Consider the following 17,235-nt stretch of genomic DNA (forward strand, 5'->3'; position numbering starts at 1 on the left):
GACATTAGATGTGGCATCACAGGAAATGACATCATAGGAAGTCGCATCACCAGCCACGACTTTAATATGTACTTGTGCTATAAATCACACTGAAACTGTGCTTTGGGATGAGTAGCGCTATACAAGAAAAATAGCGGTACTTAAACTATTTCAACGCCTCCTCAGGGGTAGAAAGCGCCATATAAATTACATTTAGTATTAGGTAAATGCTGAGAGAGGCCAGCACATCAGACATTCTTACAGTGCATGCATATCTAGTAAACTGAGCCGGAACAAAGTAAAAAGCTGCCTCTCTTAAGTATCTGTGAAGTACTAACAAGGTGTGAGCCTTTGTTTCCCCCCTACTGCATTTGCTTCCAGGTGTGAGGCTCCTTACTGCTCCTAGCCAGGGGACTGGAACAAAAGGAGGCCGTATAACCCCTCAAATTCGGCCTTTATTATGGGCCCAGCAGGAGTCTAAAATAAGAAAGCCCCGTCCTCGCCTGCACGTTGTTGCTTTTTGTAGATGGAAAGCAGACAAAGTGAAGGCGCTGTTGAAAGTGTCCCGGTGTTTGGAAATTACACCCGGGACGAGTTCAGCACATTATTTACGGGGACACAATTCTTGGCAAAGTGGACGGCATTCACCCGGTGAAAATAGTGGGTGGACGTCATCCACTCGCATGTACCACCGACTCGTGCCCTGCTCTGTACAGTGGGACAGGGGAGATTAAATTATCTGCTATTTAGTGCTGCAGTGAGAGTTGCTTTTCAGTCCTGGAAAAGCTGCTCCAAATCAATGCTGAAGTCGGTATATTGTTCCAGGTGCAGTGTTGCACTGGGAGTTTCACATTACTTTTTGTACCACTGATATGTTTTGAAGAAAAATGAAACAACAAGTGCTGGAATGTAAGTATACATTGTTGGCTAAAATAAACTGTGATAGCATATGGTATCACCCATGATGCGAGTTTCCCGACTTCTTTCTTAAGGCATGTTTGGTCACTGTCATGCCTCTTCAGCACGAGAGCACATTGTTGCTCATCTGGGATTGAAGTATAGAATGTCAGTGCACAGTATAAAAGAAAAAGAAAGTTGTGTAGTTTACTAAATGTGAGGTATGAAGGACTGTACGGCCATCACTGTTGCAGCAGTACACAATGTGTGCCTTTACTTTCCCTGCCTAATCAAGGGTACAAATTTGAATGTACCATACTTGCCAACAGTCCCAATTCGGGCGAAATTGATTCTGCAACTCAATTGTTTTTTCAAAATCTACCACTTTTCTGGTCTAAAATGTTAGCATGTACTGTTGTGATGTAGTATACATACGTACAAATATATTTTAGTAGAGAGTATGAGTTCATTTATATACTGGTATACCTGCATAGCTACCTGGGATGAGAATGTTATGCGGTAAATTGGAATGTAGTGAGAGTTCTGTACTGGGGGAAGGCCAGAGGTAGCAGCTTCTGTTTGGGTGCCCCCTGCTGTGCTGTGGCATTTAATTGGAAATAAACTACTCTGTACTTCATCTGAGTAGTTTTGTTACAGTAAATGTGGTCACAAGCAGCCCCGGCACACAGATCAACACATTAGCTGTTTTTAATACATTTTTGCTTTTACCTGCCCAAGCCTGAATGAACGTTAGGAATCAAGGATTGTTATTCTTCTAATTCTTTATTTCTGATAATGGTAAAAGCAAAACAAACTGTGCGAGACAACTATTTAAAAAACAATTGCCACAGGAATCTTATACAGTTAAGATTATTTCAAACGTTGATTGCGACTTTCAATTCTCACCATTCCATCTGCGTGCTTCCCAAAAGATTTCCACAAACGTAAACGGGTGAACGAGTCATAGCACAAGCAGCACAGGTCACATCAACGAGGTCATATGTATACGCTGCTTTAGTGTCGCCATATTGGAAAGTAACTATTTTCCATTGATGTACTTTATTTCCAATGTTTCTACACCAGTACCTCACGTGAAGCGTTTTTGATCAATAAACGCTTATCGTGGTACAAGCATGCTATGTCACTACATTGAAGACAATCACTAATGACTGCAAAAGCTACTGGGGTACTTTTTTTTGTTTTCTTTTCATTTATGGTTTCATTTAATGTTTTCATTGGCATTGAGTGTATGTCATCACTTATAGCAATGCATTAAATCTAACTCATCCTTTCTCATCAATCTCTGTTGATTCATCTTCGATATTCCAGGAATGGCACAAATATTTTATCCATTATATTTCAACTTTCGATGAGGATGAAGATGTTACCACTTAAAAGAAAAAACTATTGTTAGACTGTCGGGGTCCTCTAGGATTTAAAAAATGTGCAAATTGCATAGAAAAAAAAGGCCTAGAGAGTCGGGTCGAGGTGAGTACTATCGGAGAACAGGAAAGATCTATTGGGAGACTACAGACTATTGACTAACGAAGATCGCTGCGCTCGCGCTTGGCAGTGAATATGACTGCTACAAGCGTTTTAATGCTTTTTTAAACATTTACCTCTGATTGTGATAAATTGTGTTTTATCTGCACTTGTTGGGATCCTACCTGCATTTTGCCCGCCCACTCCCCGGTCCACCGCAGCTTCTTGTGCTGATTGTTGTGGAGGGAGGTCAAGCGGCACCACTTCCTGGTTGCTCCATTTAGGGCGGCCATCTTGGGGAGGTTGACGTGCTAGTCTCCCCCTTCGCCCTCACTACATTAGGGCGGGAGTCACTCGCGCGCGATAATTGACTAACGAAGATCGCTGCGCTTGGCAGTGAATAGGACTGCTACAAACGTTTTAATGCTTTTTTAAACATTTTCCTCTGATTGTGATAAATTGTGTTTTATCTGCACTTGTTGGGATCCTACCTGCATTTTGCCCGCCCACTCCCCGGTCCACCGCAGCTTCTTGTGCTGATTGTTGTGGAGGAAGGTCAAGCGGCACCACTTCCTGGTTGCTCCATTTAGGGCGGCCATCTTGGGGAGGTTGACGTGCTAGTCTCCACCTTCGCCTAATCTATATGGTCCCTCTTCTCCCCGCGCAGCGGTGACGCGCAGCGGTAGCGCCGTAGACGCGCCGAAGAGGCGCCAAAGAGAAGCCAGTCTGCGCCAGTCCGCGTCCAGACGCTTCTCGCTGGCCCTGGACCCGACTATTACCATGGTAGGGAATCGCATAACCTACAACTCCTCGTTGCTACATGCCCTACGACCCTTCGCCAGTCCGCCTTGTTGTCACTCTGTGTCCCCCACCAATTCAGAACATTATTGTAAATATTGCAAGTGGAGTACCTCTCTCTCATACAGTTGCCATTCTCCCTCTGCACAGAAATGGAGACTGTATCTCCTCAATTGTCGGTCCCTTCCGAAACACTTTACTGAGCTGTACATGCTGATTGAAGAGCTCAATCCTGATGCTCTTTTTCTTACAGAAACCTGGCTCCAGATGGACAACGACCCGACTACAACGTGGGTCACACCTCAAGGCTATACCCTCAAACGACTTGACCGTCAGTCTGGGAGAGGTGGTGGTTTGGCCATAATATATAGAGATAGCTTTAGGTGTCGTGTTACTCCAACTACCTCACCGGCCTGCGAGAGTTTACACTTCTCGTTAGATTTTTCCCCCACCATCACTTTCTCTGGTATTTTGGTTTACCGTCCACCAGGCACCCTTAATAACTTTATCACTACGATCACTGACCTCACTGCAAGTGTTGTGCTGACCTCGTCTAATTTTACTTTGCTCGGGGATTTCAACCTCCATCTTGATGACCCCCATGATACGTCAGCCAATAACCTACGCTCTAACTTGCAAGCGATTGATCTTTGTCAAAGGGGCCATCAGGCAACCCATAATAGGGGACATCTTCTTGATCACATTTATAGCAACATAGACCTTATTGTAGAGACGCCGGTCCCATTACCCTGGACGGACCATTTTCTAATACCTTTTACCTGGCTCTCTAATCCTTCCTCCTCCTCTCAAGACCCTGCCAAGCACCTGGGAAGGAAATGGTCTTCACTCCCCCCCCTGATTGGATAGCTGCCCTTGCCCGAGATCCACCGAGGAAGGCCATTATTCCCGCCTCGGCCACTAATAACTTTGACAACTGGATCTCCAGTACTCTTGACCAGGTCCTTCCTAAATGCCCTTGTAAATCTATAAGAAGACCCAAAGTTGCACCATGGTATACACCTGCCCTTAGGTCTATAAAACTTGAGTGCCGTAAACTTGAGAGAGCCTGGAGGAAGGATCATTCTCGGCCTAGGAAAGCTGAATATAGGGCTGCAATAAAGCTTTATAAATCGAAGATCAAGAGGGCACAAGTTCTCTTTTATGAAGGGAAAATTAATGCAGCGGCCAACGCCCCAAGGGAAATTTTTAAGATAGCAAAATCCCTCATTTCACCTTCTGCCGAGCGTCCTTCTGCTGTAGGCGCGCAAGACCGCTGCAATGAGCTGGCTGTTTTCTTTTCTGAAAAAATTCAGACCATATACTCCTCATTTAGTAATCCCAAGGACGATCCAGGATTTTCCACACCCGAAATCTCTGACTCCTCGGTCCCTTGTCGGCTTGATACAATTCCACTCCTCGACGCCTGTGGTCTTGACAGATTAATTTCTAAGGTCACCTCTGGGTCGCCTAATGACCCAGCACCCCCTCAGACCCTTATCAAGGTCCTGGACGTTATTCGTCCAGTCATCTTAGAAGTTCTTAACACTTCCATTGTTTCCAAATCTGTTCCATCTTCCTGGAAGTGTGCTATGGTGAGGGCATTGCTGTAAAAGCCCACCCTGGACCAGAGGAATTTGGCAAACTACCACCCTATTTCGTTACTTCCGTGGCTGAGTAAACTGCTTGAGAGGCACGTTAATAACATCTTAACGGACTATTTGGAATCCAATAGTCTGTTGCGTGCCTCCCAGACAGGATTTCGTCCTCAACACGGAACGGAAACCGCTCTTCTAGCGGTAACGGAAGAAGCAAGAGCCATACTGGATCGGGGAGGAAAGGTGGCCATCATCTTATTAGACCTCAGCGCCGCGTTCGACACGGTTAACCATGCCACGCTATTACAACGATTGGCGGGCATGGGCGTGTCCGGCGCGGCCCTGGAATGGCTGGCATCCTTCTTGAGCGAGCGAATCTTTCAGGTCTTTGAGGGTGAGGTAACTTCTCCCAAACATCCACTCAGGTGCGGGGTCCCTCAGGGCTCCTCCCTGAGTCCCACCCTATTCAATGCCTACATGGAACCTCTGGACAGGATAGTACATCCCTTTGGTGTGCGTATTGTCACCTACGCGGATGATACACAGCTGGTGGTCTCGTTAGACCACTTAGAAGGATCATCCAACACCTTAGGTCCCTGTCTAGAGGCTGTTGCCAGGTGGATGCAGGCTTCCTGTCTGAAACTCAACGGGGAGAAGACAGACATTATCCTTCTTGGTAATCCCCCCCCCAGTCTGCTCTTGCATCCATCTGGCCACCATGTTTAGGCTCGCCTCCCGCCCCGAAGTCCCAGATAAAGAGCCTTGGGATCTGGCTCGATACTGCACTTGACTTCTCGGTTCAAGCCACCAAGACTGCCGCCATCTGCTTTGGGCTAATGAGGATGCTCCGTAGGGTGCTTCCTTTGCTCCCTTTCCAGGCGAGAAGGATCATGGTCCAGGCCCTGATACTCTCCCGCCTGGATTATGGGAACACTCTCTATTTGGGAGCCCCGGCCTCGGTCATACAGAGGCTCCAGGTTACCCAAAATAGCGCGGCCCGCTTACTGTACAACCTGCCCCGTTGGCAGTCAGCGAAGAGGGCCCTAAAAGAGCTCCACTGGCTCCCAATGGCTGCCAGAGTGCAATTTAAGGCCTTGTGCATTTTGCACAAATCCTTTCATCGAGCAGGCCCGGCAATTTTGCACTCCATGGTCACGCCTTATGTTCCATCTCGCCTCCTTCGCTCTGGCACCCTCCAGCTGGCTACCTCTTTTAAAATCAATAGAGCCCGCTGGGGCGGCCGCTCCTTTTCTCACTCGGCGGCCAGACTTTGGAACTCCCTTCCCCTTTCTATCCGAGGAAACAGTAATCTCATGTCCTTTAGGAAAGCTTTGAAAACACACTTGTTCGCCAAATCCTGCTGATCTACCCTGAGCCCGCGTTAAGCAATTTAGTCACTAGCGCTGCGAGGCCTCCGGGTAGTTATGCGCTATACAAGTGCAATTTTTCATTTCATTTCATTTTAGACAAGAACCCAAAGATAGGGTTAATAAGGTCAAAGCTGGAAAGAAAGTGGTTCTAAGTGGTAGCAACTACCCAAGAGTTTCCCAAGAAAGATAATAATTTCCTGAAACAAATTCAATAACTACCATGAACTGTTACAGTTGTGTTTTCACAGGTCACCTTGCCAACAGAAAATATGCTGCCCTCAAACAGATATGCTCAGGATGTGGCACCGTGGAACATTTTCAAAATGCTTATAGAAGAAGGAAGATAGTGCAATAAAAGGATTGGATGGCGACTTTGGTTCAGAACCACAAGACTCTGACAATGAAGATACCCAAATGTGCTTTGAGTGTGGAGACTACTCTAGAGATGCATAATTCTGCAAATTCTGTATCTCCCTATAGCATAATATAATAAATGATAATGTACGGTTTAAGACATTTACATGTAAGTTAAGATAGGATATAAATTAGAGCCTCCTGATATTTCCCCTAAAAGCTTCACAGGGAAACATATTAATTTGTTGGGCTTCATGGAATTGCCTTTGGCATTTAAGAACAGGGAATCAGATTGTAAATTATATGTCTCAAAATCTGGCCCCTAGTTGTTCGAATGGTGGGATCAGAGAGATCTAGGTGTAATTCTTCATCCAAATAGTTCAGAACCTGTTTTTGTTATTTAGATTAATTTAATGGAGGAAGAAACAATGGTAGAGTTATACCCAGTGGTGTTTTCTGGTACAACTGGTGAGGTTAAAGGGTTTCAGTATAAGACTATTTTAAAAGATAATGCAGTGCCCTGTATGTATAAAGCTAGGAGTATTGCCCAGAGAACTGGAGGGACTACAAAGGGTAGGAGCTATAGAATCTAGCAAATGCTCGGATTGGGTCGCACCATTAGTTATTGCACGTGTGCCAATGGTAAGCTTGCATTATGCATTGATCTTAGAGACCTGTATAAAAATATCTTGGTTGACCAATTTCCCCTTCCTAAGATCAACTAAATGTTGTTGTAACCAAAAGCTGTGAAATGATTCTACACCACGGATTTAACTTCAGCTTACCATCAGGTATCTCTTCACCCTTACAGCCGCAGACTCACTGCTTTTATTCTGCCCTCTGGGTGTTTCCAATTGTGAGGGTTCCCTTTGGCCTAGCATCAGCCATAAATCAGAAACTTGTGTTTAAGATATTTAATCAGAAAATTGATTTTTGGACTGTAGAAAAAATGATTCAAAAGGTCAATTGGATCATGCCAAATGTGGACTATGGCGTCAATTATATGATTTTTTTTTTCAAGAAGACATTCTGGTCATGGGAAGGTCAAAGGAGGAGCATGACTCCAAGCTGAGGAAAGTACGAGAAATTTTGAAGGATGATAGGACTAACCGCAGAACTTAGCAAATGTAAAAGTTATTAATAAAATATACCTATCTAGGATATAAGATACATGGCAAGGAAATGGAACCCAAGGGAACTTTAGTGGAAACAATAAGTGGTGCATCTACTCCCACTAATAAGGGTGAAGTAACAATATTTTTGGGTCTGGCAGAATCTTATTCTAATTAGGCGAATAATTTTTCTAGCATCAAGTATCATTGTAAACAACTTTTTAAAACTAAGGGCCTGGTTACAAGTCTGGCGTGGTCCGTCCATCGCATTTTGACTTCAAAAGTCATTGTGGCAGAGGACCACAGGCTGTACCAGAGAATATTTATTTTGTGGTTGAGCTGCATCACAATGTAATATACTAAGTGGGTCTGATGAAGTCCAGCTAAGCAAATTACGAGTTCCCCTACCGCCAATCATATCATAGCGGGGCACCCACCATGAAAAGTTTGGCGGTGGAGGAACAAAGGGGGCCCTACAGGGTTCCCATGCCTCCCCCACCATGGAGATACATTCAAGAGGGCACAACATGTGCCCTCCTTCCTGTATTCCCCCAAAATTTCAGCACAGCATGGATGTCACAGTCCATGCCGTGCTGGAACTTTTTTGCTGTTCCCATGGGAAAGGCGAAGGACCATCCACCTTACATGATTCATCTCGGAATAAGGCGGGTGATTCTTGCGCAGCTTTGGCACAGCTGTGTCGATGGAGAGGTGGTACGACTGTGCCAAAATCGCAATCAGACCTTAAGTGCGAGTTTGAAGGGTCTAAGGATTGTCAGGAAGAGTACCAGTTGATAAAAGACCGCATTTCTTGTGCAACTACGTTGCAGGGGAACCTAGTTTGAAAATTGTGGTTACCACAAATGCGAGTTGCAAAGGTACAGATCCAGTTCTAACATTAATGGACTCACAAGGTAAAGAGTGTAAAGTTGTATTACCTCTCGTTCCTTAACTCCCCAACAGAAAAAAAGCATTTATTAATAGAAGAAGAAACTTTGGCAGGTGTGATGGGGCCAGAAACCTTTAGACTAGTAATATGGCGTTCAAGCATAACATTATGCAGTGAACATAAACTGCTCACTAACGTTCTAAGAGTAGAGGGTTGCTTAACGCAGCTCCTTCTCAAGGTCGCATGTCCATTAATTTATCGGGCTATAATTATGAGGTGGGTTATGTACTGTGAATTAAGTACAAGATGGCGTATTTTTATACCAATTACTGCTTCCCATTAAGTCTGCACATGACAAGTTTAAAAAATGTTGTTTAATGGATCTTGCTGGAAGGATTTATTGAGTTCAGGATGGATGGAGGGAAGCCTCGGAGAGATGGTGTGTTGCGGAAGGTATGGTTAAGGATCTGTAATGGTTGGCCAAATTAAAATTATCATGAAGAAAATGTACGTCTCTGTTGGGAATTGAAACATAAATTCTCTACGCAGAATGGTATGGTGTTACGTGATAGCACAGTAATTTCTCTTGATGGGCTTAGAGACAAATTACAATAAATATGACATAATTGGGTGTGGCAAATGAAAGAAAAGTAAGGGTGTGTGATGTAATGATTAAAAAAAAACTTTAGGGACTTAAGCCTTCTCCCTGTCCTATAGAGAGCCCAGAAATGATGAGGGTAAAAACTGGCCTAGACATTATGGGTTCTATTTACAAGTATGATGTGCCCAATAAATTATTGTGAGTATAGATCATATTGCCTAGTGGGGGGGATTGATATTGTGTTGAGAGCTGATTCTCAAGTGGTACTGAATTTGCTGGACAAATCACTCTTAACCTCATCCAGCTCGTCATGGAGTACAGGTGAGCTCCACTCATGACGAGCTGAGCTCGTCATGAGGGCAGCTCTGCTTTCCCTACAGACGAGCTCAGCTCGTCACCAGCATGCGGGCGCTGAGCGCGGCCCCTCCCCCCCCCGCACAGGGGGAGAAAACACCCAGCAGCGAAGGGGTTAAGGGCAGTGTTACCTAAAATATGCTAATGGTCCCCAAATCATTTACATCTTTGTCGGGAATAGAACAGGAAGGTCACACATCCAGTGACTCTAAAGACTAATACACTTTTTGCACACTCATAAGGAAAATTACATGAATTTCTTTCTAGATGAATATAATCTGATTTCTCCTTTCGCCCCCGATGTGGGACTTCCCCTGAAGAGACTATGCCCACCTTTACTGGCCTTGGATTTATTTCACCTTCCTTGTCTGATTTCTCATTAAAGTTTGAGGTCTCCTGGTGCATATTGAGGGATCATAATCATCGATCATTAGTTTTTGAATGGGATTCCAATTATAAGTGCTCAGTACATCTGGTTAAGCTAAACAGGAATAACTTTTCCCAAGGACGCAGACTGAAGTTGAACAGTGTGCTCCCAGGATCCATTTTTAGCAAAGCTCTCAGGAAATGTCCCACTGGAATCGATTTTTGTTTGAATGCTGCTACTGCTATCAGAGTTAATGTGAATTGCTTTAATGGGATATGCTGTTGTATACACTCTATGTTAACTGGTAAGTGTATTAGTAACACAAATTATATGCCGTTTAAATGGATTGACTTTTAAGTGTTCTAGACGATATCGAGTTTTACTCAAGGCTGTCCCCAGAGACCATAAGTGTGTTTCCGCTTGTCATGCTAGCTATAATAGTACCTTGGAGGCGCGGAAGAAACACTGAGAGAAGAAGCTTGGGAACACCTGCTGCCCGCTAGTCATCTCAAGGACAGCTCAAAGTCTTGGGAAATTTTCAATCGACCTTTGTTCAGCCTTAGAACCTAGCTAACACAAGGAGATGATGGACGGAGCACTGAAACTTTCAAGACACTCACCTCCAGTCACAGATCTGGGTTGAATCCATCATCATTCTTTAGCTCACTCGGCCACCTCAGTTCAGACCCAGCTATATGTAAATCAGTCTTGACCCTGTGTCTCATGGGAACAGTCCTGCCCGAACTGCCATGCCAGGTCTTCCCTGAACCAGAAACAAGCATCCTGGGACAGGTTTCTGGGTAACACCCTTCATCAGCCAGGCTAGCTTGAATCCAGTGGCAAAGTGAGCAAGGGACCCACGTCTGGGCATACCCTGCCAACTTAGGGGGAACAAAGGAAACACAAGGAGATGATGGACGGAGCGCTGAAACTTTTCAGACACTCACCGCTTTAGAACCTGCCGTGCATTCTACTATTCCTCTTGTGGTATGGGCTGTACATTTTGAATCCACATATGATAAGCCTAATTCTATAACCTCTGCGGTTCCTTTTGAAGATGCACTAGCCTCCATTAATTTTACATTGGATGTAGTCGATAATGCTATTCAAGTGCTCCCCGCCAATACAGCTCCTGGCCCCGTTCTGTCCCCCTTGACCTATTTAAGAGGAAGATTGACTTTTGGGCTCCTTATACTTGAACTCAACTGTAAAAGTGAGTATTCTGGAAGCGTGGTCCTCTTCCGTTACAGTCCCAATTTTTAAGAAAGGAAATCGCCAAGACCCTAAGTGCTACAGGCCCATTTCCCTATTCAGCAACGCAGCTAAAATTGTGGGCCATGTCTTAAACCACAGATTAGTGGATTGGGCCGCAGATTGGAATGTTTGATCTGATACTCAGTACGGTTTCCACCAGTGTCAAGGTACCATTGATCAGGATTTTAATTTGCATCTGCGCATTTGCCAAATACACCAATGCCAAAAAAATGGACCCTGTATGTTGCATTCATTGACTTTAGCAGAGCCTTTGACAGTGTCAAAAGGCGATACGATCTGGTCTATCATGATGTTGATGGGGGCTGACACACAGTCTCGATTTAAGCACCAATGTTTTTAAGTCCATACTGTGGTGTTAGGACCACAGAGCACCAGGACTTAAGAGATAATTTAAGCTTCTGTCAAGGTAGTGGTGAGAACGGAGGTGACAATGACCAAAGTAGTTGTGGAAGGGAGGGATGTTGTTTTAACAGTGGATTACCCTTTGACTGCAAAAATGATAAAGTAGGAAGGCAAATCGCCAAACTTATAAAATGTTAAAACTACGTAGTGAATACGTTTTACTTTGTTTTCCAAAGGGGAAGGATGTGTTGGGTTAAATACCCTGCATATGTAGATCAGAGACTATTTTACACATCATATGTAGATCAGATACTATTTTAGTTTGCCACACTGCACAAAAAGTATACTTTCTCCTTGTTTGGGCATTTAATCATATTAAAGTGCAAAGAAGAATACAATTGAGATATTAACAAATTAAAGTCATTCAGAGGATTTAACACACATTGTTTGGCCTCTCAAAAACTTATGTACAAACGGCCGGTATGTTTCTCAAGGTGGAAACCCCACGCCCAACCAGGATGCCTGGCTCACTGTCAATATGCCGACTTGCCGTCCCCTAGAAAGCAAGTACTCTAATCCACAGGAGACCAAGCAGACGTGGTGAAACAAGTGAGAGGGGCGCACGGTGGGCAAAAAACACATTCAACCCTTATGTCACACACTTGACTCCACGGCGATACAATCTGCCACTGCATACTCGCCCAGGTCCCGCGCGACATGATCTTGTATCACTTATTTCCCATTTCCCCTTTCTTCAAACACAACTTACCACCGGGTTGCCGTTGACACCGTGAGCCATTGCAGCTTCCGCACCGGTCTGGCCGAGGTGCTTACTTTCAGAGCTCAGCCACTGTGGCTCCGCCCCCTCGTTGTAGCTCTAACGGGCTCCGCGTGAACGCACACGTCTGGCCCCGCCCACGCCTGGGGTTAAAAGTTACGAATCTGACGTGGCCTTGATTTGATAGGAGGCAGCGGTCAGTAGAAAACTCGAATTAAAGTTGTCTAACTTTCTGCTCCTATTCCAAGAACTTCCTCGAAATATGTTATTTTGATATGTTACTGAGAAATTCACTGGGCGGAGTAAGGCTGTTCTAAAGCGGGTACAACAAATCTAGTACGAGCTTTCCATAATTATTGATTGTTCGTGGGCCAAATCAAACACTGAGTCTGAGATGATGTAGAATCCATTGGTGTTACATACATTTAAAGTACTTGATTTTAGATCACAAATATATGTACTTTTTGTACTATTAAACACTATATTGCCAACTCTTCGTCAGGGGTACGAAGCGCTTTATAAATACAATTACAATACCAAGATTCTCTCGAACACAGGGTGACAGGTCCTCAGTTTAATCCTATTGGTGTAGAATGAAGCATTACATATTCACCTGGGGTAAATTCACTGTAGAAAATAGTAATTCACATAAGTGTGTGCTCTATGTATTACCCTCATTATGTTACAAATTGTAGTTCTTGTTCACATTAACATTTGTGCATTTCGAGTTTTACTAAATTTACTGAAATTTCTTTCTTATGTACTGATGTAATCATTTGTTAATGTCTGCATTTATTCTACAATCATAGGTGCCTTTGTAATCATGTATTTACCGTTTACACTGACCTTCCATGGTTACCACTTCTGTTGGATTTTACCCCAAATGAGTTACTATGCAGCTAATTTTTATCCCACGTACCTACAGTTGTCTATTATTATTTTTGGAAGTATTTTCATCCAGGGAGAAGCTGGTGTTAGCACCTTCATTTTACTTCACTGACAAGATTATTTTTTTTTTAATTACTTTTTGTTTAACATAACACAAATACGATACGGGAGAACCAGCCTAATAAAAATGTCCAATCTCCCCAAATATACATTCATCTTCAACACCATTCCTCTGATATTTGACACCAAACAATTATTAAAATGTCAACAAAATATGAATTCATTTGTTTGGTGCTATAAGTCAACCAGGCTGGCATGGAAGAAGTTAAGAAGGAGAAGGGAAAAAGGAGGGCTCGCCTTGCCAGACCTGGAATATTACGCCTGGGCCTTCCACCTGACCCACTCTCGGATGTTACTAAAGTCCCCACTAGACAACTCGAACGGACATATGTTCAAAGCAATGCTATTGGGCTCCGATCTTCCTCTGGACGGATTCCTATTCAAGTTTGGACATCAAAGATTCTTCAAAAAAGTTAGGCTAAAGTCATTACAGTGTCCCATTAAAGAATGGTCTCAAATCAAATCCAAGGCGGGGATTGCATACTTTTCCAACTATGCACCGATCTGGGACTTCCCAGGGCTCTCCCCGCATTACACTCAGACGGTTAAAACAGTTCTACAAGAAGCAAGAATAATACGATGGGGAGAGCTAGTAGTAGAAGGCTCCTTTATGGAATGGGAAATATTCTCAGACAGGGTAACTTCACCCCTATCCTGGTTTGTTTACAGACAGCTTTCCAATTGGTTACGCTCTCAAACTAATAAAAAGATCAAATTTGGTGGATACATCTCCCTAGAAAAGAATCTATTTGAAAAACCCTATAGAGGCAAGGAGGTTGCCTCTCATTATTGGAGCATCATGGAAGAAAGGGAGGATGAGCTTAATCTTCCGATAAAACTATGGGGCGGAGAGGGAGAACCCCAGGCAGAAGGGAAATGGATAGAATCCTTCACCCTTCTCTATAAGATCATAAAACCCGCTTGGTTAAGGCGCAACCAACTATTTACATTACATCGGGCGTATTATTCCCCTAAAAAACTTTCCAAGTTCCAACCAGGGAAGTGTTGTAGCAAATGTCTTTTTCCAGCAGCCTCAGACCTGCATATGTTCTGGGAATGCCCGAACATTACTACTTTTTGGCAAGAAATCAAGATATCACTTGAATCAATTCTTAAAATCTCTATCCCTCTTTCTTGGTCCTTAGTAATTTTTGGGCTAAGTGATAACATCAAGGGATTAGAAAGAGAATTCCTATACTATGCTATTCTACTAGCAAGAAGACAAATTTGCAAAAATTGGGTTAATATCAATCCACCGACCCATGCAGAGTGGTTGTCTTCACTTTATGTAACATCAAAAGTAGATTTAACCAGAACGTGTAGCCCCCGTACCGTGAGATTTTGGAATTTCTTAATTGAGTGGAGACGGAACAGTTGAGGAGCCCGGGGTTTTTTTGGGTTGTTTTTTTTTGGTTTTTTTTTCCCCCGGGTCCGATGATTAGGCCTGAGTCTCCATGTCCTACGGGTGGCACCCCAAGCCATAGTAGCTTTGGACTATCAGCCTATAATGGGCTTGTTTTGGAGTCAGTTCATGTGGGGTCCTTTTTCTCTGCTGTGACATCAGGCCAGCCTTCCTGGAAAGTGGGAGACCACTTGTCGGTATCTTAATGGTACAGAGGCGACTGTGTACTGCCGTTGGAATGCCCCTGGATCGACTAAGTGGCTAATGAGGACAAAAAGAAAAAACCCACAAATACGATTATAACATAATCAAGTTATGAGTACAGTACGAGATACATCGACTTAGTTACATAAAACACAGGGATATAGAAGGCAGGTCATAGACAGTTATAATGCCTGGAGGGCCTCCTGCTGACATGCTCTGTTCTACGGTTTTAGTGAAGCAATGACGTAATACTCATCTCAATCAATGATGTCAGTATGTCCTTCCCTCTTACATGAATCTGCACGCCTGATGCCTGACTCAGTGTCACCCCCTCAGGTTCCCCTGTCTCCTTGCCAATCAAATATTGTCGGAATAGGCTCCGAAAGCGCTTGGGTTGGTTCTGCGGCGGTAATAATTTGTTGTATACGTCTGTATGAGTGTTACAGTGTATCATATTTTTTGTCCTGTCCTCTATTGTTGGAGAAGGGCCTTTAGCCCACCTCCTAGCTACCCGCCTTTTGGCTAGTAGCAGACCAATTGCCAACAGTCGCGTGCACTCTTTGTGGAAAAGTAAATTTTGCCATGTTCTGTGTCCCTACGCCTCATCCATCATATGTTATGTGTGCATGACCAATATGCATATGTTATTCCCCATGTCCGATTAATGACGCAATTACAGTTGTGTCCACCTCTAGTATGCCAGTTTCCAGTCCTCGTGAATACTACGAATATCAGGCCTATGTAAAATTATGTTGCCACGTTTCTCAGTGTGCACGTTATTCCATTATAAAGTCCCCGTTTCCAGGCCTCAAAAGGGCCCGGACATCAGATTCAGCTCCTGTCTCCTGAAAGCCTCGCTGAGGAGCGATACAGCCCCCACCTGTATCCTCGACCCTTCACTTACTTCCTGCCTCGCAGTGCCCGGTGCAGCTTGGCTCTGCCTCTGAGTCTGCCAAGAGTATGTTATAGTTCCAGTTATCAGTTCAGTCCTCCTTCTTTGCATTCCTAAGCTACTGAACTGCATCAATAGTTTCCGTCATTGTCTAGCCTATGCGGCTCCACGTTAGAGAAATACTGTATTTAATGGTCATTTAATATTCTTCATCACGCATTACATGTAGAATAATGCATGGTCCAGTCTTAGAATCAAGTTAGCCTTTCCCTTCATGACTTCTAGTTTATATCAACATGTTCCCTAAACATTAGATACCAGATAGGGTTTAGGTACATGTCGCTCCGACCCTCCAGACTCTAGTCTCTTCTCCTAGCACAGAGTTCGTAGCCCCCAGCTTCTCCTAGTAACACGTCATTGCCAGTTTACGCGCACCATTAGGTTAGAGGTCCCGGCTCCTTAGGTAGCCCCCTCCAAAGTTTCCGCCCATTCATGACATATTCTGTTACGTTTGCACCACATGTCTATGCATACGCCCAGTTACACCTACTTTTACTATTATCTTTCGCGACTGCTACGCGTCACGCCTTCTGCTCCACCCACTGCTACGCCTACTGCAATGTAATGCTATGTGTTTGCGCTATGTATATAAGTTGATGTATTGTTATTAAAAGTTAGCGCGCTCATTCCTGACCAAGCCCCGGCAGCTGCTGGGCCCCAGTTGTCCTGCTGGGCCCTGTCACCTCTGTTCCTATGCAGGTTGTCCTGATCCTGTCCTTATGCTGTAATAAACCTGCAGAAACTCCTACTACCTCGAATCTTGACTCTTATTTTATTGAGCTATCTGTTATTCATTCATTAATTCAAAAATAGATCCGGTATTATTTATTTATATACCACATAATGGCGCCCGAACAGGGACTTGCCCTTTCCCCACGCGTCGGTGAAGCCACGCCGACCCCCTGACCCTCTGCAGCCGTGACGGAACCATACCGGCCACGTGCAGATATTTCTGCTTCAAGTATCCCTCAGGCCCACGGAGGAGACGGAGGAGGCGGTCCAGCATCCAAACGAGACGGTGGAGGAACGCGGCGAGTCCCGACCAGAGCCCAAGCCGAGAGTCCAAGGTCCGAGGTATCCGGAGGCCCACCCGTAACTGAAGTCCGAAGTCCGTCCGTCGTCGTAGCAGTCCAGTCCAGTCCAAGGCCTTCCGTTCCGTGCTGCCCGGTGAGTACCATTGCTGGGGTAGTATCTAGACAGGGTCAGTCTAAATTGACTCCTGGTCCGTGGGTTGGTGGTGCCCAGACTCACAAACGAAGTGTTCACCTAGGTGGATACGGGTCTTGATGCGTTCCTTTATGGGACCGGTATGTTCCGTACTGTTATAGCAGTGCATCCAGTAACTCTAGTCTGTTCCGTTCTCGAGAAAATTCTTGTATTTCTGTTCTCAGTATTTCAGGTAATATTCTGTTCGAACTGTTATTTATAATGTTCTTCATGTATTTTAATGTTGTGGTATGAGTGCGACGTGAATTC

General features: G+C 44.4%; 1 protein-coding gene across 9 annotated transcripts in view; it reads right to left on the reverse strand.

The window, feature by feature from the left end:
• The window catches only part of GTF2A1L (general transcription factor IIA subunit 1 like), a 1,231,875-nt gene extending 1,219,567 nt beyond the window's left edge, over positions 1-12,308 (reverse strand). For 8 of the 9 annotated variants that reach the window (XM_078649641.1, XM_078649637.1, XM_078649635.1 and 5 more), the window contains exon 1: positions 12,185-12,308. In XM_078649641.1, coding sequence (XP_078505767.1) covers positions 12,185-12,214 — 30 coding nt within the window. In that variant the 5' untranslated portion in view covers positions 12,215-12,308. The remainder of the gene's footprint in view (positions 1-12,184) is intronic. The other variant, XM_078649638.1, reaches the window with a different exon arrangement.
• Between the last annotated feature and the right edge of the window lie 4,927 nt (positions 12,309-17,235).

Source organism: Lissotriton helveticus, chromosome 6 (assembly GCF_964261635.1).
Source record: "Lissotriton helveticus chromosome 6, aLisHel1.1, whole genome shotgun sequence".
Classification (NCBI taxonomy): Eukaryota; Metazoa; Chordata; class Amphibia; order Caudata; family Salamandridae; genus Lissotriton; species Lissotriton helveticus.